General features: G+C 39.7%; 2 protein-coding genes across 4 annotated transcripts in view; one reads left to right on the forward strand and one right to left on the reverse strand.

Annotated features, from left to right (window-relative positions):
* NCF4 (neutrophil cytosolic factor 4) overlaps positions 1-24,759 on the reverse strand; it is a 56,257-nt gene that overhangs the window by 23,554 nt on the left and 7,944 nt on the right. The window lies entirely within an intron of this gene.
* On the forward strand, positions 14,611-24,687 carry PVALB (parvalbumin). Of its 3 annotated transcripts, none has more exons than XM_075753332.1 (5): positions 14,611-14,674; positions 15,114-15,181; positions 17,121-17,253; positions 17,650-17,759; positions 23,109-24,687. In XM_075753332.1, exons 2-5 carry the CDS (start codon positions 15,121-15,123, stop codon positions 23,135-23,137), a joined length of 333 nt encoding a protein of 110 aa, XP_075609447.1. In that variant the 5' UTR covers positions 14,611-14,674; positions 15,114-15,120; the 3' UTR covers positions 23,138-24,687. The 3 variants fall into 3 exon arrangements, with proteins under 3 accessions (XP_075609447.1, XP_010302651.1, XP_075609456.1); XM_010304349.2 differs by having other exon boundaries at positions 14,640-14,807; XM_075753341.1 differs by lacking the exon at positions 14,611-14,674 and adding an exon at positions 14,760-14,778.

Consider the following 24,759-nt stretch of genomic DNA (forward strand, 5'->3'; position numbering starts at 1 on the left):
GATACTGAATTGGGAAAGAATTGTTCAAGACACCTTCCCTAAAGAGTAGCAGCCAATTATTTGGCTTTGGGCCTGCTCCTGCTTTGTCAGCTCTCTCTTGTCAGCTGATCTATCAAATGTGTGGGGAAGCTTTGGAATGACTGAGAAACCCATAAACTGATCTGATAATCCCAGGGAAAGCTTGCTCTACATTAATGATTCTTGTAAAATAAACAAGAGATTTTGATGCCTAAGTACCTTAGAGCAGCCTTCCTCAAATCTTGCCTGACACACCAAGTATTCAGTGCTTGAAATGGGGAGAGGAGGGGAATATGGCTACCATGAAAATTAATAGAGAGACTAAACTTATGCACAACACAAGCACTAGACCTGCACTAATTTTATTAACAATAAATATAGTTTTTTCAGGTTTTCTTTTGCCTTAGTAGCTTGACTCCCATTATCCTCAGTCTCTTTATTCTTGTTAGTGTTATGGCCTTTGGACACTGACACTCTTACTGTAAGAAATAAAATACTTACAGAAACTTAGCATGCCTGGCTATATGTCTGGAACAGTATAAAAAAAAGATGAAGAAAAATTTACACAACTTGAAATTGAAGTCTTAAGACCATTAACTAGTGAGCAATCAGAAAGGCTGCAGAGTTTTACAAACATACCTGGTTCAGAAAACAAGAATCACAGAAGATAACACTTTCACTGCATAAGTCCAATTGGTATTTCAGAGATATAATTTGAAAATTCAGTGTAATTTTGCTCTCAGTTACAGAAAAGTTGCTGTTCATGTATGTTTGAATGCCAGACCACCTTTGTCATGATGTAACTATACAAAGTGTTTATGAACACCAGAAATTTTTATACTAGAAAAATTGTTAATTTCTCTCACTCTTGAATCCATATTTTGATTCATCAGAGCAGACATGTATTCATACTCAGAGTGCTTTCTTTCCAATAGTGCTTTATTCCATATGTTGCAGAAAAAATATTTCGATACAAAACATACTTGCTTGCCTTGGCAATATAGTTCACATTTTTACTCCTACTGATGATTGTCTTATCCTTTCAAAGTCTATCATATTTAGCTAGGCTAACAGCAGACACTCTATTTTTACATATAATCCTTCTTCAAATCTCAATAAACTCTTAACTGAAATAATAGCCATCCAGTTACTAAACCCACAAGATAATTAAACACTGTGTGAAAGGACATTTCTTTTAAGAAGATTTAAATTTTATCAAATGATTACTCCATCTTAATTTGAATAATAATTATTCAAATACTTTTTTCTTTTTAACCTTTTCTCACCGAAGTCCTTTCTTGAGCCCTTGGGCAATAGAAAAACTAAAAATGTAACTGTGGGATAGCAGATGAAGGCGTGAAGAAGGCAAAGAAAAAAAGGCATGAAATAGTTACTGGATTCTCATTTATGCTCCAAATCTGGCTTCAGAGGGACTATTCATAGTTTAAAAGTTAAGCATAAAGTAGAAGGCTGTGCAAGATCACAGTGCCTTTGGCTCAAGAATTGTTTCTCACTATGAGACTTTTAAGTACAATACTTAGGAGAGGCCCTAGTTACAGTTGGATCTGCAAAATCTGATGCAGTATAAAAACAAGTGAGAAAGAAGTGTTTAGGAAAAGCAACTTCTAGTAATTTCTAATAACTCTATTCTCCAAATAAATATCTGACTGAGTTTTCTTGTGTTGAATTGGTTTCAGTCTCCATTTTTGACTGCACATATGAAGTACTGGTCAACACATCTACTTTTCTATCCACAGACAGTGTTAAGAAGATGTGGTAGCCATGCTTAAGAATTCACACTTTAATGCTGCCACAGAAGTACAAACACTTTACCTAAACATGAAAGTCTATAAAAAGATGTAATGGGGAAAAGGAATTAGCAATAGCTTTTTTTCGTGGGCTAGCAAACTATCTAGAACTACAGGAGAAGGGTGTTTGCTATATGCTATTAATTCCAATCAGGATATCCTTTCCTTGACTTTGTAAGGGAACAACTCTCTTAAATAGTTACATGTTTGGTTTTCTTTCTCAAAGTGTCTATATCTACAAAAATCCCTTCTCAAAACCAGTATATTTACTTCTCTAAGTATGACTGTATGGTGTTCTACCATTCTAAGGGAGACTTCAGCAGATGTTTTTGTTCTGCTGTCTCATCTTCAGGCTCCTTTTTAGGAGCTATTAGTCTTTAAGGTTCCCTAATCCCCCAACTAAATTTATCAGCAGTTGATTTCAGCCAAGAGTTAAGCTAAATTAAACTTTGAAATCCCTGTACAGTGTATCAGATGCACTTCTGGTAGGGGAGGTGGAGCAGAAAACTCCAAATGTTCCACTTACAAGAGGCAGGAGAACCATGCTTTTTCCTAAAGGTTTCTCAAAGCTTCCACGCATTTTTCAAGATCACCACAATTGCCCTGATTTTATAAGATCAAGGCCTCAACTACTGAAATAATGTGTCATTTAACTCCATATCAGGTGTGTGCATGCATATATTCACCTAAATTTGCACACAGGCACATATCTACAGGTGTGTATATTATATATGGAGGAAATATGTCTACACACGCACTTAGGTTAAGGCTGCATGCATGCTTGAGACATCTGTTCCATCTGACACACGTGGTGAAAAGGTATTTATGTACATATATATATATGTCACATACACACATGTGCGATAGATGTATCTGTTCCCCAGTCTTTGTCCTCACACAATCATTTCCTTGTTTGCTTCTCTCACTCACACTCATAAGTAATTATCAGAACAAATATCCCTCCTGGTCTCACTCCTGCGCTTAGCAAGTAGCAAAATACACAGTGTCTTAAATAATTTGCATGTCAACATCAATAGTTGGTTAGTTTTGGTGACAATGTATGATAATCCCTTATCACACACAAAAAACCCCAACATACACACACCCCCCAAAAAAACCCAACAAAAACCCAAAAACCCCACATAAAAAGGGACAGTCCAGTATGTACTCTTTCTTAAAAAGAAAAAAACACATATCGAAAAAAATATGAATTATTAAGAGGAAATGGCATAAGATACAGATTTTTTACCTGTGTGCCAGTAATTGCAATCTAAACCGTCAGTCGTTTTCAGAAGTCACTGATACCTAACAAGAGATCAGTACTCACATAGATTGATGGTGTCAAATTCCTAACAGATTGGCCTTCTCTCTACAAAGTAATTATTCAGTGGTACTAATTTATCCCTATCTCTTTGCAATTTCTGTAAAAAGCTCTAGAAGAGAGGTCTGGTGAAATCTCCATTAAAAACACTAGAAAGAGTCCCAATGACAACTGTGGAAGGTGGCTAAGGTCCTAAAAAGACAACTGAGTTGAGACTACAGCTCTCTGGATGTAAAATCAATGCTTGCAAACCAGGTTACAGTAAACTGGTGAAATAAAAACAAACTTCCTCTCCAAAGACTTCATAGCATTTACTCTGAGGACACATCAAAGATTTGTTTCCAAAAGCATTTGTCTATCATTTTCATCAGCTTTTTTTTCAGGAAAGTGTGTGTGAGAAGTGTGATTTCTGCTGCCTGTATCCCCATAGCTACTAGAAACAGCTAGAAAGGGAATTGGGCACATCACAGCACACAAAATGTCAGGTTAACAAATTCCAGCACAACAGCTCAGAGAAACAGACGCTTGCTTTCTCCCACCTTCATCCTCCCATATCACACTAAAAGAGAAGGAAAAAAAGTCAGCAACAGAAAACTAGCCAAAGCCCTGTAAAGGAATCAAATATGTCCTTCAGAAATTTAAACCTCTCTAAAAATAGGATGAAATGCTAAGCAAGTCACTTGTTTTTACTCATAGGAGTAATAAAGGGTCCTTGTAAGGGATTCACACAAGTTCTGTGCTGTTACAGTAGCATCTGTCTCCTCATTGCTGGAGAGAAATGGTGAAGAGGATTTAGAGCGTGTGTAACCTGAGAAAGAAGTCATCTGTCATTCCCTCACAGGGCATTAGCAAACTTTCCCTCTCCTGGGAGAATGAAGAGCCACTGTCCTTCCCCTGTCTCTTGTGATTACAGCTTTAAGCATTATTATAACATACATGCTTATGAGAAATATTAACAATTAGAAAAAATCTAGCTCTATTAAGAGAAGCCCAGTTGAAAAGGGGCAACATTCTGGGCAATACACAGGGTGAACCTGGTAGCAAAGAAGAGGTCAAGTAACAAACAGATCCTCTCTGTGAAAGGGATGATCCCTTTGCTCTACTCAAGTGAAACTGCTATCACAAGCTGTGCTTCTCACAATCAAGATCAAGAGCAACAAGACTAAGGGAAGATATTATCCCAGGACAGGATGCAACATGCAATTTCTTGTGCCACTACATTGTGTGGTCTCATGCAAACAATTGATTTGTTGGCGTTTCAGTTGTCTGCCCTTTAGCAGGAAGAAAGTGTTGTTGGAAAAATAAATCCCAAGACAGTCAGACTATAGTAATGGAAGACATGGAGGTACACGGAGATCAGTGAGGTTCTTAGTATGCTCTGCTGCTTGTTTTTTTTCCTTCCCAAATTAGAGGGTAGAAATGTCAACAGAAGTGCAGAAAAATAACAGAGATGATACATTTCAAAGAGGCAAAATGCTGCCAATCAGCACATCACCTGTATCTGCTTCATCCAAAAGCAAGATATTAACGATCAATTTACTGAAATATCTCATTCTTCTTCAAGACAGCACCTTCTGTGTCCCACTGAGATCAAAATTCAAAGGGCCTGGGAGCTACTGCCTCTTACAAGTAACTGTCACAATACCATAGCATGAGCTAAAAGGGCTGATGCATATCATTCAGATCTGTGCCACACGCTACGTTGATGCTCCACTTCTAGATGACAATATTCATTTTACCTACACAAGGAATATTCACAAAGTTTTTAAAGGAGGAGTGCAAAAAGGTCCTGGAATAAGGTGATTTATGTAAGAGATCGCCACCGTGAACCTTTTTAGGAAGGAGAAACAATACGAACATCCAAGAAAAAAAAAGTATGCCCATAATAAGCATCAATTCAGATGTACAGAATATAAAAAACATCATGTAAGTTTCTATAAAATGGGTTAGTCCAATAAAACGGCTTCTTTTTTTTTTTTTTTTGTAACTAATGTTTTAAATTGTAGGAATAAACTTTTTTTACATTGTCTAGGAAAAAAAAGAAAACCCTATATATAAGATTATGAACAAGGTAATAAGATGATTATCAGAAGGAATATCTAAAAAGGAATTGTAAGAAGTTGTGGTACACTGGTAATGGCAAGGAAGATATACTTCCCTTAGGAATGTGCCACTTTTATAAAATTCTCTCCAGAAGACAGAGGATAAGGATGTTACAAAAGATAAACTCAAATTCTCAATTTGACATTTACCTGAGGGAATCCTAGATGCAGCAGAAGTGAATGCTGCTGGACAAGCTAACACTTGAATGTCCATCCATTCTCTTAAGAAGTTTAGCATAGGTAACAAGAGCAGAGATTTCCTTCTTGAAGTCCTCCCTTTAGGCAACCGAAAGAGATAAAGAGGAGAAAGTACACGAGAATTCATTGTTTGGGTCTGATTCAGGCTGCGAACTTCATGGAGACATTTTAGTGCAAATATAAGTTTGTTTTGTGTGTATCTGTTTATGAACAACTGGACTGGGGCTGTTCAACTCATTTCATCAGGATGACTGAAACAGTACTACAGAATAATGACTTCTATTTGCTGATGTTCTCCTTGGTTGGATTCAAATTGTGACCTGAAAGATTCTCTCATTTACCAATCACATAAATCAAAGAATTGTTTTCTAATGAAATATTGACAATAAATAAACAGCTGGCCCAACCCTGCTCCTTTTCTGCTGATAGTTATAGACTTTCTTAGCCAGCAATTTCTACTTGGGAGGTTGGCAGGAAAAGCCCCAACTTGCCATTTGAGCATCACTGCTATAAAATTCTTCCCACTCGCTGTTTACCCAGAAACATATGACTCCTTTACAAACCTCTGACTTTTAAATCCATCTCACCTGTGCACTAACAGCTCTGAAACAAATTATAAGAGCATAAGAAAAAAAAATAAAAAAATCAAACATTCATTAAAGAATAACTATGAAAATTTGGGTTACCACAGGATTCCAAATTCTAACACTGAAGTCAAATTTCCCCAAAAGCTTTTTACCCTCATGTAAATGCTTTGACTGCTCTCCTACCAGCAGCCTGGTATAAATGGGAATAAGTAATGAAGCCATCTTTCTGCTGTGCTAGTTTTTCTGGAATATAACCCCTGTGGTAGTAATTACATGAGCTTATCCACCCCAGTGTGAACAACACCAGAGTGTCAATTATGACAAATGTCTGATACCCACAAGTGTCTGTTGTAAAGAAAACCAACTGTTTCCATTCTCTTAACCTTGGGGTCAGGGTTTCCCACTGGGACTAACAGCTTTTTTTCCTGCTATAAGTATCCATTTGAGAGTTGCTAGGAGGTGTTATAATATACAGACCTACTCTTTCAGCACTAGCTTTTTTCTTGTTTGGTAATCTAAGCCTAACTCTCACCAGGGATTTACACAGAAACATCTATCACTGTTTTTCATTTGTATTATCTCCTTTGGGTGATACTGTTCAAGACATTTCACTTTCTTTTCCACACCATTTGCAATACAAGCTGGAGAGTCCCCAAAGCCCACTGGTAGCATGGACTATTAGTGACCTACTTCTAGCCTCTGGGGTATCTTTTGTAGCCATTTCCTATTTCCAGCTTTTGAGCCAGAGGAGTTGTATGTAAAAATGGAACCACTAAGCTTTGATCCTAGGAGTACAGACTTCTCTCAGGCAAACCAAAGAATAGTCCGTTGCATGGACTATGAAGAAGTAATGGAACTTAAAAAGCCTGGATCAGTCTGATATACTCCATCTGGCAAAAGGAAATTATAATTAGTATATACAAAACAACTGACATTTTCAGTCACAGGGTAGTAGTGTAAAATATATATAGATATATATATATAACGGAACAAATATGCTCACATGCAGCCTAAAGAGGGCATATATGAATTCAAGAGCAGCATATAAGCAAAAAATCACAGTTAACATGGACTGAAGTTCCCTCTTCTGTATTAGCGAAGAAAAAGATTTTTTTCTATGGGTATTGTGAGTCACTCTTTTAACTTATTTATTTTTCATATACATTCTGTCCACGTGATCTTTTCTACTTTTTTTTTCACACGTGTGGTATTATAAACTACACTGAGGAAAATAAGTTAAGAACCACCATACTGGATCAAAATAAGTTTCCTCTAGTCCTCTAGAGGACAGTATCCTGTTCCCAACAGCGGGCATAGACAACAGCCTTTGGAGGATTGTAAGCACAAGGCAATCGCATTATGACACTTTCCCCTAATCCTGTCCCAAATCCCAACCATTTTAGCTCAGGAACTTCACAAGCTGGATGTGGCCTGTATGAGTTTGGTAACCTTCAGTGGATCTGTCTTCCATGAATCTGCCCATTCTCCTCTCCAAAACATAAAACCTCTTAACATCACAACATCCTTGGCAGACTAAATTTAATAGGTGCTACATTCTTTACTATGTAAATTTATATTTTGAAAAAGTTACAAGTTGTACTCACCAACATGAAAAGTTTAGTGGTACTTTTGCCAGGAGAGGTTTGTCCTAAAATTCTGGAGAACTTCTAATGTAGGTATTGACATTTCATCTTCCTAATAATTCCCAATTGTGTTATATTAATTAAAGCTCATATTTACTCCTACTTCTCCAAAAGATTTTTGGTACAGGGAATCTTGAATCACAGTATTGTATGGTTTATGGTTATACAGAGCACCAAAGGCATCTCATTTCCGCTAAGAAGGATAACGATATGATATTTCTTCCTTTTTTTTTTTTTTTTGAAGTAAGATGAAAGGACCTAGGACCTTGTGAGAAAGGCCACACTTTAGTCATAATTTACAGGGAAAACACCAAAGAAAATACTGCCATTGTAAGGATTCCTATCCTGCCTCTAAACATAGGTGAGACCAGCACTGAGCTTTGCCTTAGAGAAAAATGAAGAAGTTCCTTTATAATGCATGTTGGCTATAAAATGCTTCAAAATTTTTTTAACCAAAATATGCTGCAGGCATACAAAATATGTTTTAAAATATTTTAAATTATTGCATGAATTCTTTCCAAATCTAAATGCAATGTAGATGGCTACTAGATTGTACGTCTTGGACTGCAGCAAATTCAACCAAATTTGTCATTTTTGTCTTATATAACACATTGGAGACTATAACAGATACTTTAGAATACTCTACAAGCTCAGACAGCAAAGTAACTCTATATTATGCTGGGCACCACAATCCCAAGAAGATGCCTACAAAACCAGAGAAATACCAAAAACAAGTAAAAAATATTACAGGTCTAGAGAGGCTGATTCATGAGAAAAGATGTAAAATAAATAATTCTGTATAGCTTGGCTAACCCAAGGACTGAAGGATATTATAACTGTTTGTAAAATCAAATAAAAGGCATAAGCACCAAGAAGACAGTGAAAAAGAAGGCTGATCCTGAGACTTATATGACATTGATGAGATAAAAACATATAAGAGGAATTTTAAATGGCAACCAAGAAATATTTCTTATCAATGAAACCTCTAAATTTTAGAATGTTTTCAAATAAAAGAAATCATATGGCTTCTTTAACAAATAAGTAGGAGAAAAAATGCAGAGCAAGTGAAAGATGGCTAACTGGTATCCCTGAAGACTGAAGTTAATTGTCATAACACATGTACTAGACATGGGAGATAGCAGCAGGACAAGCTTCCTTTTTAAAGTGCTATGCTAGCACTATGATGGTAACATCAAAAATTTCAGGCACATTGGCTGATACGGACCTGGAGCACCTTATTTTTCAGATTACAGTTATTTATGTGTGGTAGGAAAGAGAAAAAGAAATGATAGTGGATGAGCATCCTAATTAACTCTGCAGTATATATGTACCCTAAAGGGGAAGCCCAGTTCTAATCTTCTCCTGAATGAACCCGACTGAGATGACAGTAAATATGTAACCACATTACTGAAATTGATGAATGCAAACTTCCTCCCTAAATTATATCATTTCATGCAGGTGAACTCTCAGTGATCCTGTTGCCACAACTGTCTATGTCTTTCAGCTTCAGGCAGATTTGTACAAATAACCTCAAAGTGTCAGATTTTGATTGTATTCTTCTAACTACAAAAAAAAAAAAAAAAAAAAAAAAAAAATCCCAACAACAAACCCCCTTTTAATTAATGAAATACTCGACATGTAACAAAGACCTCACTATATGCCCGATGAGGTCATAAATCTGCTTCTCTCTTTGTAAATAAGCCTTAGTAGGAACTAACTAAAAGGATAAGAAAGGATTTCCACTAATCAGGATTGCTTTCACATGGCTGAATTACACAAAGGAATCGCAATGACTAGCACTGCACTTGCTCTCCTTTCACCCGTGGACAAATGCACTCTTTCCAATGGAGCAGACCGAAATGGAAGTCACACTACAATAGCCAAAAAAACCCAGTTCTACAATCCTTATGCTCTCTAAGCTGCCAAAAGAAGGTAAGAGAGAAAAGTTTTTCTGCCAGCTACCACATGGAAATAGAACATCCAGCTAACAACCACAAGATACTGGTATATCTAAACCAGAATCTAATCTTGGTACTACATCAAGGGTATATAATATGTGAAAGTGTAATGCAAACCCCACATCACTGAATTTGGCAAATAGCTTACTATGAATCATACTGCTCCAAAGGCAACACACCACTTGGTTGAAACATTTGGACTCACAAGAGTCAGCTATCTCACATTGTAATTAAATACAAAGTCTCACCTGCTCTGACCTAGGGCACCGACGCAGTGTTTGTGAAAAATAAAGGAAGCTACCTGAAAGGTAATATTACTTCCCCTACTACTGTAGCAAACTGAAAATTCAAAAACCACTACAGGAAGTGTAATAAAAATAAGAGAACATTAAACTGATTGAATTAACCTTTGTCATGTTTGATTTAATAAAGCTTCCTCTTTAGAAATTACCTAAAGCTGCTGGAGAATTTCCAGTTTATCACAGAACTCATCATCAAAATTATACTGTCAGTAGAGAAATATTTTAAAATATTCTTATCCCATACATACCTCAATTATCTTTCCTCCCTTCTAGGATCAATTAATCAAGCTAGAAAATTCAAATCTCACTTTTGCAGCGCCTGCCTTTTCCAAAAGATCATTTCAGTTGTATCACAACAGCCTTGGTTACTTTTTAACCTAAGAACTGTTGGGTTTCAGTCCTGAAACAGAATTTTTTTTTTTTATTTTTTTTTTGCTCACAAGCATACTGTAGATAAATGTGATTCATAGGCCATTATAAAATGATTCCCCTTGCCAGAAAAGCGTTAAATATCAAGAAAAGTGTCCCCAGATGGATTACAGAATGGCAAATAAGTCTCAATGGTGTTTTTATTGTTGTTATTATTGCTTGACAGAGTGAAAATAGCGGTGTCTTCAAAGGTGTCTTTCCCTGGAATGAGCAACTCAGCATGAAGAGAATTTATACGCTGAAGAGGTTACAGACAATGTATTATGACTGTATATATAGTATCTCTTCATTTATAATGCCCCACCTCTCTTAAGAAAGCTCAGGATGTAAATTTTTTGGACTTCCACAGCACCTTGCCCGGTGGATCTGAAAATGGAGATTTTGGATGCTCTGGTAAGTATGAGCAACCAGAATTACACAACCGAGTTTGCTGTTGCCTGCAGGACAAATTATTTCTGCCTTCCTTCAAGGCCAAGAGGTAAAGCTGAATGTTGTAGCTTTAAGTGCAGGAGGCAGTTTAGGGCCGTTCTCTCTTGTTTCGAGTAGTATCTGCCAGGGCTAAAGACTGAAACTCCCGAGCGTACCTCTGCTTCCCTTCACACTCATGAGGAGCTGGCGTCTTCCTGTTCCCTTCCTTCTGAGCAGAGTCCCATCTCTAGAATTGAACCTCCCGATTCATCGTGATCTCCCCGACGCCTCCTTCATCTGATGGAAGATGAAGCGCCCATTTGCCCCCAAATAGTTCATCACATCGCCTGCCTCTCCCCTTAACAATAAAGTTTCAAGCGGACCATCAGTTTGCCGAAGTAATAGGTTTTCACAGCCAGGGGAAGTTGAGTGCCAAGGATTATTAATAGTGTTCCTTGATTAGTTAAGGGACAGATAAATGTGATACCGCCACCAAAATCCCTGAATATCTGATACCAGTGAGGAGTGGGTATCAGCTGCCAAAAATAGAAAGAGCAGGAGAGATTATATAAGTGGGGTTCCCTACCCCGACGTCCACCTCTTTCTGACCACCTCCATATCACCCTTTTCAAGCGTGCTTAGGAGAGATACAAAAGGTAAGTAGCAAGAAAATGTTCAAACTTCCACAGCAAACGTGGATTCGCCCGCTGCCGGCAGGAACCCAGGACCTCCGCCGCAAAGCAAGCAGGTCTGGCTACCTTCCATCACTCCGACCCTATCCCCCTTCCCACAAACAAAAGCCCAAAGAGGTGCAAATCTTCCAAGCACTGAGGAATGGCTTCCCGCAGAGAAGACTCCAAACGAGAAGAAAAGGCCATGAAAAGGAGGAAATAGGTGAACACGTTGAGGGGCAATGAGGAAAAAAGGAGTAGAGAAAGTGAGAAAATGGAAATAACGGAACAGGGGAGGGGAGAAAGTAAACAAGACGGCGAGCAAGGACTCGGTGAACAGAATTTAACGAAATGCTCAGTCGTGAACCAAAGGCAACCATCCCCATCCCCCTCCAAAACACGTCGCTGAAATGAAATCTCTGTTTATACACAGACGATCGTAAGCGATGGGATGAAGTCGCTCTCCTTGGTGTGGTCATTAGGAAGATAAAGGAAATGTGTCACCCTTTTTGCAAAGGATCCCCGGCTTTCTGCTTCAACTTTTGGCGTGGGGGCTTCTCGCTACTCATTAAATTCCCCCTGAATTGTTTGCTTTTGACAAGGGCGGGTTGATTTCTACTTAATTTACTTGATCGTTTACTTAGGAAGAATATAATCGTTTTGGGGGTCGTGGAAGGGGGAGTTGATCTATACGAAAGCTTCTGTGCAGACAACCTGGAAATCCACGGTGATGATTTTGCAAGTAGTTCGGGCAGGAAAATTGGCAAAATCTCAGAAATAAATAAACGCGTCATTCATCTCGCAGGGATGATGAGAAAAAGGTGAAAGGTCGAGTGTGAAACTGCCAATTCGTGAGACGCCTTTTATATTAGAATAACATAACAGTTTTGACTAAAGCTTGGTGGTTAAAAGCATCTAGAAGTTCGCTAGCTGTCCTTAAAACGGAAGCAATGCTGAGATTAGAGACGGGCCTCAGCCACTCCTCCATGTTTAGATCCCCAACTCTCCGCTTCGTAAGTTTTACGTATGTCGCTGCTTTCACTTTTCAGGCCGCGGACGGCGCAGCCTCTGGAGCTCGGAGCAGGGGACGGGAAGCTAGGGTCAATGTTGTTTACGCTATACAAATGGCTCCACCTGATCTGAAGCCTCGTTTTTCTGGCACTTCTCACTTTTCGCCTTCACAGCATGATTAGGCTGTAGCGGCCTGACAGATCCGATGACGAGGGAAAGCGGGGCCGTTCGCGCATCGTTAGGGATGCGGAGGAAGCTGCCGGGCTCCCGTCCCCAGGACACGGGCACGGAATGCGCCTCAGACGGCGGGTAGCTACACGCCTCTGGCCGGTTCGCTTGGTATGAGGCTAGTTAGCCTGATCGGCGTCTGCCAGCACAGCAGGCAGCGCTGCGCATCGTCTCTGCCAGCTACCGGCTTGAGTTACCGGCGAGGGCAGCCCTCCAAATGTGCTCTGCGATGTCAGCAGAGCGGGGTTGACACCGAAACACGAGTCACCCGCAACGAGAGCATCTTCACTGGCGGATGGTCAGGAGCGTTCGTTTGTAGGGACCTAAGAGGAGGCTCTGTGGCTCCAAGAAGGAGGAAACGGGTTTGCAAAAGGTCTGTAAGGGGGGGGGGGGAAGAAACTGCGGCGACTGAGGCCCAGCTCCTTTGCAGAAATTAGCAACGCAGGGAAGCCGACAGCGATGTCGTATCAGGCCGGAGGCGTCTGCACTGGGAACAAGAAGGGACTTTCATCTCTTCCGCCATTTAAGGAAAAGTAAAGAGACGCCAATTACAGAAGATCATGCACGTTGATTCCTCTTGTAAATAGCTGTATATTGATGGGTCTACATTTTACGCAAGTGTAAAACAGACTAACGATTGGCGGGTTTTAATCTGTGCTGCAAGAGGCTTTTTCAACTCCGTCCTGCAAGTTGAACTCCGCTGAAGCAAGAGACCCGAGTAACTCGAGTGCCGTCTTTATTGCACCTTCCACCTCCCGGCCCCGAAGCAACGGTGACAGCTGAGCAAGAACTACCCGTACGGGAAGGTGCACGGAGCCCTTCTGTGGGGCTGCAGTTTATTTCGGGTGACCATCCTGTAGATCAGGGAAAGGTGCGTTCGGCCTAGGGAGAGGGACTCGGCTCCCCCATCCGTCTCCTTGTTTGTCATTGGAGAAAACCAAGCCTCTCTTGTATCTCAGGAAATACAAGGAAATGGGGAAAAAAAAATTTCGACGAGAGAAAAACGACAGTCCCTCCCACAACGAAGAGTCGCTATTTAAAAAAGGGGGGGAAAAAAGGGGGGACCCCAATGTCACCTCCTCCTCCGTCCTTCTGCGCTCAGTGGCATGCTAATGACTCACCCGTTATAGCTGAACTTGGGCCGCGGAGAAAAAGAAAAAGAAAAAAAAAAAAAAGAAGGATGGAGGCTCATACTTTTAGAAGCACGGAGGAATTACTGACAGAGCGACCCGAGTTTTTTTGCAGCAGCCGCCTCCTTTTTAAGGCCGCTCTCTCGCGGTCCCGTTCAGGACAAGGGTGCAATTGCGTCAGCGGGATCGGGCTGTACCCGCTGATGGCAGCGTGGGGATCTCGCTGCCACCGCTCTGCCCTCCCCCGCCTTTGCTGAAGCAGAGATGCCAATACTCCTGCGGAGATCTGCCCTACTACTGGGCCCTAACCTTGGCTACCTCAGCCTAATGGCTCCTGCCCAAACTCTGAGAACGAGTGGGACTACTTGCCATATGGGCACAGTTTCTTGGAGAAAAAAAAAACAAACCAAACAAACCCAAACAACCAAACCCTAGAAAACACATTACAATTCCTAAATCTTTTTTGACGATGTGGGGAAGTGCCCGATCCCGCCTGAGAAGCCCATCATTGCACAGGAGCTCCTCACGAGCATGTTGTCACCTCGCATTTCGTTTCACCATATCACATCGCGGAAGATTCTGCAGCATATTGTGCATTACAAACGGGATCTGTAGGATTCGCAGGGATGTGATAATTAATTCAGTGACGATGATGCTTAATATGGACTGGCCCGAAAGAAACGAGGTCTAAGAGGAATATGTGTGCGAAGGGGAGGGGGAAGGGAGAAGGGGGAGATGTTTAAAGTGTTTGAACGATAAGGCAAATGTTCAAAAGCTACATTACATTTGCTTCCCGACCTCAAGAGCAGCTTGAAGCTTGGCATATGCTGCAGTTCCTTACTCATCACTGAATATAACTGGTAAAGCTCGTCCTGACTTACTAAAGGAAAAGGCTCTGCTCTGCACCACTAGCTTTTCCACCGCACCCGAGAACTTGACCTTGGCACAACTCTTTCTCCAGCCGGTATCACGACAGACTCTAGCACTGCTCCAGTAAGGCTTAGGCTCCAACCTTCCAGGGAGCGACCCCCACTCGCGTCCTCCCCCACCCCGGTCCCCGCAAAGGCATCCCCGTCCCCTCTCTTTAGCCGAACCCTCGCGTCTGTGGACTACTTGGTGCTCTGCAAACTGGAGAGCGACAGCCCACGGCACTTCTCCACGCAGAGCTATATAGCTGGCACGGCTCCAGCCTTTCCCGGTGTGCCATCCCCACACAGCACTGCAGCTTTGGTCATATGAGCAGAAATGATGAGAAAAGCACTTTTTAATCTTTTCGCACTTGCTTCCCTGTTCAAACAGTTGCAGGATGGCTATGACTGACGTGCTCAGCGCTGAGGATATCAAGAAGGCTGTGGGAGCCTTTTCAGGTGAGTGCTTTTTTTTTTTTTTTTTTTCCCTCCCCTTTCGTCTCTTCAGCTTAGGATAGTAGTGCATTTATTTAAGCTCGAGGAAGATTAGAGGATCCGGCTAGACAAAATATCAAATAAGGATATGTTTTCAGAAGTGCAGTGAAAGCGTGACAGGTTTATCAAGTGCAGGGCTGCATCCTCAGCAAAGTTGCCCTACACATTACAGAGCTGAAATATTTTAAAGGAAAGCAAGCAGTAACTGCGGACAGACTTTGCTTCTACCGAGAGGATACTTTCAAAGGGAACAAAACCCTCGGCGAACCAGGGTGGATTATATCTTGATGTGGGATAGGGAAGTCAGCCGTGGATGTCGGCATCTTCCCAGTCACCCCTGAAATTCAGTTTCAGGTATTACAGAACTGCTGTTTCTCGTTTCAAGGAGACAAGAGACCGCTCTTTTCTTACTTTCTATGCGGAATCCCCGGGTGGGCTTTGCTTTTCGGGATGGAGCAGAAGGCAACAGTAGAGCAAGCGGGTGCACTGCTCGACTGCAGAAGCTTTCTGCAGGACGAATGGCTGCAGCGGTCCATACTTCCCTCTTACGCTCTTCCGGGTTTCAGATATTCTCTACCTACCCCTCTAATTCATCGCGACCTCTAACCTGACAGTAAACCCCCTTCGTGCTTACAGAAATTCGGGTAGTTAAGGTTGCTCTCAAAGAAACGCCAGAAATCGTGCTCCAGGATGCACAACTCGTATCTCTCCCCTCCCTCCAAACTACCTGGCTGGTCCCCCCACCCAGGAGAGCAGCCTCTTTCTGTCCTGCTCTGTGCGATGACCTTCCCAAACAGACAGAAGCGCAAAACCCGCTGAGCCCGAATAAACTCAGCAGCCGGAGAGTCGAAGGGACCAACAAAACTGCTTTGCTCGACCCAGCAGCTGTTTTTCTCATTAGCTTCCATTGTTCTAGGTCCATCTCCAAGTGCCGGAGCAGACGCAATTAGCAGCAACTAATGACAGATCTCAGTCAAGCAGATCCCGAAAGGCTGAGCCTCCTTAATTTTATGTAATAGGAAAAGCTGCGGCGGGAATAGGGATGCATCGGGAAGAAAAAAAAAAAACAAAACCCAAAAAAACAACTCCACAGCACGTTTTGGAGGTCACTGTATTGGATTTCTAATCTACACCCGCCTAATCCACACCACAGTCGTTAGGCTAAATGGGTGGGACAAAAGCGGGTGCGGTTAAAGGACAGGAGAGGTGGAGCAGGTAAACTCATTTATCTCGGCTCCGATTTCAAGGGCTCCGGGTTTGGCGACCGTGCCTCACGGTCTGGCGGGCAGCATACAGTACAGCGCTCCCTTGCAGTCTTTGAGCTTACAAACACGATTGCACATACCTTTAGCGGTCGAAATGCAACACCGATTTCTAGTAAGCCTTCAGGAGAAACAGAACTGAAATAGCCATGTACTCCGAAACACTTCTCGTCAATGCTAGGCTCCGTGGTCGAGCAAGAGTGGGGGGGTTTTCCAGGGGTGGAAATGTCAAAAAGTGACAGCGATCTAATAGCCAGCGTCTGCTCTCAGATGACTGTTTTAGTGTAAAACTTAGCAAAAGAAAAGATTTCAGGCACTGAAAGGAGACCAAGTAGGTTAGACTTCAGCTCCTAACTCTACCACAGACTTCTTGTGTGACCTTGGGCAAGTCTCTATCCCTCTGTAGCTCAGCTCTTCATCTGCAAAAGGGAGACACTGCCCCTTTCCCCCTTTGCTTATTTCGATTAGTGTCTGTGAAGCATGGATGATTACAGCGCGCACATCTACCTTCTACCACGGCTGGGCTCGACTGTGCCTCCCAGGGTAGGACACGCAGTAGTAAGGAAGAAAACCACGGGTATATGTTGGTATGTGTTTCAATGATTTTTCTAAGCAGTACTCTGGGTTTTCATCTCCTACAGCGGCTGAATCTTTTAACTACAAGAAGTTTTTCGAGATGGTAGGATTGAAAAAGAAGAGCCCAGAAGATGTGAAGAAGGTTTTTCATATTCTTGATAAAGATCGAAGTGGCTTCATTGAAGAGGAAGAATTAAAGTAAGTAAAGATACGTCCTTTCTCAAATAACCTCCCCTTAAGAGTCTTATTTCCTGTTTTGTTTTTTACAAGACTCCAGTACAATTCAATCTCTTGACTAGTATTTGTGTGCAATAATCAGTCGCTTGCTGATTATATGATCTAAAGTGTGTTGGAGGGAGCTAGTTGTAGCTTTTACTGCAGGACCCTGAAATACAGGAATGATCGATACCTTACAGATAGTTCTTCAGTCAAGTGCAGTTTCAGAGTAAAGCGCTCTTCCTGAATGTTGGAGAAGGTCAGCAACAGAAGATACAACCCTGGATTCCAACTCATATATCAAAACAGTGGTACAATTAAATAAAAAGTGAAACTGTTCTGAAAAAAACTTTCCTTTTTTCCATGCCTCCTCTTTAGGTTTGTACTGAAGGGCTTTACCCCAGATGGAAGAGACCTATCAGACAAAGAAACAAAGGCTCTTCTGGCTGCTGGAGATAAGGACGGCGATGGTAAAATTGGAGCTGATGGTATGTGATTAGAGGAGTAAACTTTGACGGTAACAATCGAATATCACTCTTACGTACAAGAGCTGAGGAAATCTAGGAATCACTGGGGGCTGTGACCTTCTGAAGGACACAATTTGGATTTAATGAAATGCCAGGTCCTGCTATGTTTGCCATACCTTGCTTGCAGGCTTTAGGGGAAACGGGAGCCGAGTTCTGACACTAGAGGGGGCCCGAGTTTGCAGAAAACGAGATGTAGTTAAGGCACTACACCACAGGACTAAGTGCCGATCCAACTTCTACTTCAATTAGTTTAATTTTTCTGTTGATTTCAGTGAAGTGAGGATAAGGACACTGACAGTTCAAAGACCTGGGCTTGACTATAAAACTTAGAAAAGACAAAGTAAAAAAGCTGAGTACCAGTATTTCTGCTTGATGATTAGTAAATAGGAAATTAATGCATGACTTAGCAAAACAATGCTCTTAAAATTCAAAGTACAGTCAGTCTGCTATGGAATTTCTAAACAATAACTGTCTATCCAGCTTTTGCTAGTGTTTATGTGGGTCTTCAGAGCTAAGAAAGCCTGTCACTCCCTTTTACTATATACAAGAAAAGAACAACTTTTCTTCTCACAGCATTGCTTAAAAAAATACTGCTGTTTTCTATTCCCTTTTGGGATGAATCAAATTAGCCCACATATAAAATTTTTCCGTTTTCCTCTTCTGCATCCCTGAGACACACTGGAATAGACATTAAGAGATGCATTTCTGAATTAAATCTTTCCTCATTGGAGGAGATAGTAGCAGAGGTTTGTGGTAAGAGTAGCAAATCACCTAGACAGCAGGCAATTGCTAAGTTTTCACCATATTAGCAAGCCATACAATAGGGTGAAGTCTAAAAAAAGATCTAAAAAACCTCACAACTCTGTGTTACCTGATCTTTGGATTTATAAAAAAATGTCATCTCCAAATAAAAAGCAATTAAAAAAGGAATAAAAAGCAAAATAAGGTTGACTAACATAGTTTCCCAGTTTAGAAGCTAAAAAAATGACATGCAAAATCATCCACTGACATATTAGCTAAACTGCCTGCCCATAGCACACTGGCATATCAGTGACTATGATCCTGTTTCTAGACTAAAGCCTCTTAATTTCTCAGATCATGATTCTATTACTGTTGCAGAAGAACAATTGTGAAGCACTTAGGAGAAGTTCCTGCTAAACTTTAGCAGCGCTAAACCCGAGGAATGCGTCATTATTTGAAATTTCATATGCTTTAAAATTAGTGGCAGTGGTACTAAAATCAATGTGCAAGATTTTCAGAAGAAAACTTGATTAAGGTAAGTAAGTTTACAGCTGATCTGCCAAGCTCACATGAGAAACATTCTCAGTTATTCCCAGAAGGTTGCAAAACAAAAGCAGTATCAATTGGAATAAAAGAACTATATTGCGGAATCATTTTGGCTTATGCAAGAGGATACAGCATTAACTTTTCAATTTAAGATTGACCATAACTTTTTTTTTATAGCTGAAACAATGTTTGAAAGCCCGTACATTGTAACAAAGCATATGAAACACCTCTTCTCCTTATCTCTTTCTTCTGCAACTTTTACCCTTCCTTAACTCTGAAATGGGATTACTCTGAATTTATAGGCAATAATGAGAAGAGAATGAAGGGCTTTTTCCTTTTGCTTCTTCTGGCCATATCCCTACTATACAACATTATCGGTTTCTTTTCCATTTCTTAAAATTGACTCTGACAGCAAATTGTTACACCAGAAAGGCCTGAAATACATGCATAGTTATCAGCTGGGACTGTGACCAAAGGATGAGGATGACAGATACTTTTCAGCTTTTCCTTTAGTTCATAAATCCAATTCTAGATTATAATTGCCTATGTAAATAAAATGTAAAGTTATGAATGTACATCACATTCATATTCAGTATTGCAATGTTGTATATCTGTTGCAAAACATTTGGTTTATTCCCTGTAACTGAATTATGAGGCATCACTTTTACCCCTTGTTTCAAACATCACCTTCATACATCACTAAGAGATCAAAAACATGCAGCCTTTCACAGGGATTAATATTAATTCACTAGAAGGCCCTTGAATGCTGTCCTTCAGCAGGCCATAGCAGTTGTAAGAACTGATCTTCATGGATTTTTAACACCACAGAGCCATCTTTTTCAGACATATCATCACAAACATTAATCCTAACCTATCAGCCTTCTTCCACTTAGAGGCCTTACATTACAAATTTTTTCTTAGGTCTCCTGCTTTAAACCATTTATCATTCCTGCAAGACTGTTCAGCTCAGAAATAGTTCCACCAGCTTACCTTTTGTCCAATCAAGATTTGTAATTTCTGGCTGATCTGCCAGTTTCAAATGGTTGAAAACTTGAAGCCTGTTCATGCAAGACATGATCGTCTTCTGTGTGATGTCAAGCCCCCTCCATCTTCCACAGATGTGAACAGATGATGATGAATTGGAAAAAAATTGCAGGTCAAGGCCAGGTTAACTAATAAAACTACAAACATTAGCTTCCAGATTGGATTGGGAAGTGATGCCTAAGCAGCTCTGTCAGCTTCAGGAGAATGCTTATAAGAGGAGAAAAGAAAATGAAGATTTCTGCTTATAATGTTTTTTTTTAATCTATTTTGTGTATTAGCACTAGACATGCACAGAATGCCTTTCAGTTTCTTGATATTAATAGACTTGAGAACGTACATAGGGAATTTAAAGATCATGCACTGTAGACAGAACAAATCAAAATTTTTATCCCAGTAAGTCAAAATATTTTCCTTGATACAGCTCAACTTCTGCAAATATTTTAAAATATTTCAATTATTTCTTTAAACATTGGAAAAATGAGACATTAAGCATTCAAAATTACAACTGGTAAGTCATGGCCTTGCCACAGGTAAAAGTCAAGACTAAAAAGAAAAATACTTCAGAAGTCCTTTTCTTATCCCTCTTTGTGCTCTTGTATTTTCTAAAATTAATTAGTGTAAGTCATTACTTATGAATTTTCCTAAACAGATTTGCTATTGTACAGATAATGTAAAAAACACATTCTGATGAGAGAAATCATTAGCCTACAACATGTTCTCTGTAATTATATCTGTCATTTCAGTAAAATACTACAGGGTATGCATTAGGCTGGTATAAACTACTAAACTATACTGAGCACTGAAACAATCCTCTCTTTTTAAGTCAGAGCTTTGACACAAGACAGCTAGTAAATTATTTTACATGACAAAATAGTCTAAGTCCTTATAATTTAAAACTATTATTTGTGCAAATAAAGACATAATTTTGTTTGGAAGGAGAATTACAACTGGAAAAGAGGATGTAGTCAATCTCAAGGATTCTCTCACTAGCAGGCCAGTCAGAGGCAATAAACATTTATAAGAATGACCAATAGGCAGGGGCTAATATATGGTGCCTTATCTCAATACTTTTGCATATATGAATACACTTTGTAACAATGCCTCCACAAGCCACCTGTGATTGGGCTAACCTTCATATGAAAATAAATAGTGAACTAGTTTACCAGATTATTCAGCCAAAACATCTTTGAAATATTTAAAGTATACCGAAAATCCTTCAAAAAGTATAAAGCATATAACAGTTATTCATGAAGGAGTATTTTATGGTCTGCTGGCTATCAGAAAGTACCCATGAAATATATTACCATTAAGTGATAGTATCACTATCATAACGTATTATAGAAAATATTTGGCTACAAGTCTGAATAACCTTTTCCAAATATATTCCATAGATACAAATTATTATAAAAAGGATTTAGTTTAGCTGTAGCAAGTATGACAACTTGCTCTAATAGAATATGCATAGTTAGTTTTCCCTCTTGGAAAGGTTTCATCCATTGCAGTTCATGTTTCTCTCTGCAGAATTTATTCACACAGTGATATAATAATCATAGCCTTTTTCCTTTTCTTCCCAGAATAGTCTGGGTTTCTATCACAAGTACTTTATGTTATCTCTCAAATTCAGTTTGCAACACTTTCAATCTATGTACCCACTGTGTACAGGATTTATACACGTTTTGTGTTAAGTAATCTGCATCACTAATCCTAATTTGGATTTACATCTTTCAAAATGATGGATAAATTTGGATTTAATTTAAACCCTCTGACACTTTTATTTCTCAGTCTGGTTTGTCAGCATTTGGCAACATGTTTTTTGGACACGTCATCAAAAGTACTGTTTGTACACACCAGTGAGAAAAGATCTCACTTGTTCAGAGTTTAGCATTTTTCAACTGAGTATTAGAATGTTTTTAAAATGCCTAATTTTCATTTGCTATCTTTTTTTAGTTGCAAGACATTATTCTTCATTATGTCAAACTTCAATAATTTTCTCTTGAGCCTTTACAGTTGACTGCCTTCCCTTTTGTCATTTTCCTCTCAGCTGATTACGTTAAACCCTTAAACCACTCTCTCTGTATACCCTCTAATCCCTTTATCATCTTTGTTGCCCTTCTTGGGATTCCCTCCAGTCGGTCATTTTTAACGCTCTGAGGCACACACAACTGTGCAAAGTATTCTCATGTGTAACTGTTCCAAGGTTAGATGGAGTTAGGAGTTATAACCTCCTTGGGTAATACAGTATTCAGAGCGCGGTATGCCAGGCAGCTATTCACCGGGATACAAATGTGTCTTTTCCATGCTTTGTCACCCTGCTGAAAGGCATTATATATACCAAAGCATAAAATAACCCCAAACTGCAGATAGATGCATTTATGTAAATATTATGGGTGTAACACTAATGAAAGCCATAGGGCAAAATCCTGGGCCCTCTGAGATCACAGGAATGTTTCTCATTATCACCAATGTGGTCAAGATTGATAGGTAGGTTTGTGTCAGCCCTCTGTTTTCGTAATCTGTCATTTTCAGTCAATTTGCCATTAAAAAATTGAGCTTAAATGTAATATATTTATAATATAGAGACATGAATACTCTGAAAGACTCATTAATGAGTTTCTTTGCCAAACTCTGATATAAAGGAAATTTATCTCACTGCAAAATTAAATTTCTAGTTCTTGCCTTCATCCCATTGAGAATTACAAAGGAATAACAGGGAACTAATCAAGTTCTTCAGATGAATAGTAGTGGACAGTCTTGACAGTCTGGCTTGTATAGCATTTCTCCCTTACCCTCAAAAAATCCTTTCATTTCACAGTAAGAGTTCCCAAGTCATACCTTCCCTTTAATTAACTTGGATTTCTTTGTTCTTCTGTTATTGTGATCTTTCTGCTACACCAGTGTCTCTGTAATCATTGTAATATGCTTCCTCCTTCTTTACATTTTCCTTTTTTAATATTTTCAAAAAATTTTTCCCTTCTCCAGAATTTGCAACTATGGTGGCTGAATCATAAAGGCTTTGACAAATGCAAACCCTTCACCCATCCTTCACTGCCCAATTCCAACCACCTCCTGCTGACTGCTTTGGCTCCTGTTCTATTTATTTATGTTATTTTATACTCCGGCTCTGTTCTCTCCAATCCTGCAACTCTGTAATTGTGCTGAAAGACACTGTTAAAATAATAAAGGTCACATCAATCTGGGCTTTATTCTCTCTCACTATAACTTGTTTCTTATTTCATGGAGGCTTGGCACACACTGAGAGAAAATTTTACTCTTTTTTGCTGACATCCCTGCTGCTTTATCCCTAGCTAGAGTAAAGTGGGAAGAAATTTTAAAAATTATTTGAGATAAAATATGCATATAATGAGTCATTCAGTCCAAGTTCTGAACTGTGGCAAAACTGACTGCATTATTTTTAAGCCATCCCTCCTAAATGGATGCATACTCATAACCTGGAAAATCTACTGATGGCAATTACCCAACTTCATTTGGCAGTTTGTTCCTTTGACTTAATCAGCGTTATAGCTAAAAAGTATTTCCTAATATTTAACCTACATCTCCCCTGCTGCATTTCGGTGATCAGTAAATCGATCCTGTCTCTATCATTTGTTAAATTTGCCTGGTGCAGGGGAATTTTTGAATAAAAGGTTTGACAGGAATATCAGTTGGTGCCAATCATGCATGGGGATAACTTCACAAACTATTAAAAAGCGGTCACTTATGAAACACAGGATTTGTTTACTAGCAATGTTACACAGCTATCTAGGACAGGAAGAACAGAATACTCACAAGAAACAACAATATGAATTTCAGGAAAGGGGACACCAAGATTCAGGTGTGCTGCTACTGTTGACACTCCCACTGTTAAAATAATATATTAAAAAAATCCCATAAAACCCCATTTCTTCTAAAACTTCACCAGAGAAGTGAGTATCTTCCATTGACTTACAGATAGGTAACTGAGACTCAAGCTAAATAAATGACTAGCCAACAGTAAACTTATGACAGAGCCAAGAGCTAAACACTTGTTTCCCAAATCCTGTTCAGTAACTAGTAACTTTGGCACCAAGCTCATGCTTTTTTAAAATTTTTTTATTTTTTATTTTTAAAAGCAAAGATTAAAGCAGGAGGGGGGTGGGGGGGAATGATTTTTTTTAGGCAACATCTTCCTCACATCTTGACAGAACATTGATTGCACTAAGAAGGACGGATATTTGCCATTTCTGTATTCCAAAGTATTCCCTGCAGCACTAAGACCTTATTCCATTCAGATTTAGTATCACTAATTTAGTATAAAGAAAAAGATAAGGCTGAAACCCTGTCACCATCACGTTGTACAGAATACCCTTCTCTGCCACAACGATTACCCAATGCTGCTCGGGAAGCCAATAGTGCTCCCTAAAGCCATTCTAGATTTTCACTCTGTAGTAACTTACAAGGAAGACTTTCTGCTGAAGCTGCTGTGCGCTCAAAAGAAATCCTTTGATTTTGCACAATGTATATACAGATCTGAAGACTGTATTGATTTTTAATTATTCTAAATAAAGCATATGAAAACCGATTGCAATGAAGCAAGACAGTTTATTTACTTCTTTTTTCTCGGCGCTGCTGACCTCAAGTGGCAATAAAGCTA

Source organism: Balearica regulorum, chromosome 1 (assembly GCF_011004875.1).
Source record: "Balearica regulorum gibbericeps isolate bBalReg1 chromosome 1, bBalReg1.pri, whole genome shotgun sequence".
NCBI classification, from domain to species: domain Eukaryota; kingdom Metazoa; phylum Chordata; class Aves; order Gruiformes; family Gruidae; genus Balearica; species Balearica regulorum.

What these genes read in the sequence shown, in the direction of transcription:
- PVALB (XM_075753332.1), top strand. Translation starts at nt 15,121, where the DNA reads ATGGCTATGACTGACGTGCTCAGCGCTGAGGATATCAAGAAGGCTGTG. An exon ending in GGCTGTGGGAGCCTTTTCAG is followed by an intron (nt 15,182 to 17,120) that starts GTGAGTGCTTTT and finishes CATCTCCTACAG; the next exon opens with CGGCTGAATCTTTTAACTAC. An exon ending in ATTGAAGAGGAAGAATTAAA is followed by an intron (nt 17,254 to 17,649) that starts GTAAGTAAAGAT and finishes CCTCCTCTTTAG; the next exon opens with GTTTGTACTGAAGGGCTTTA.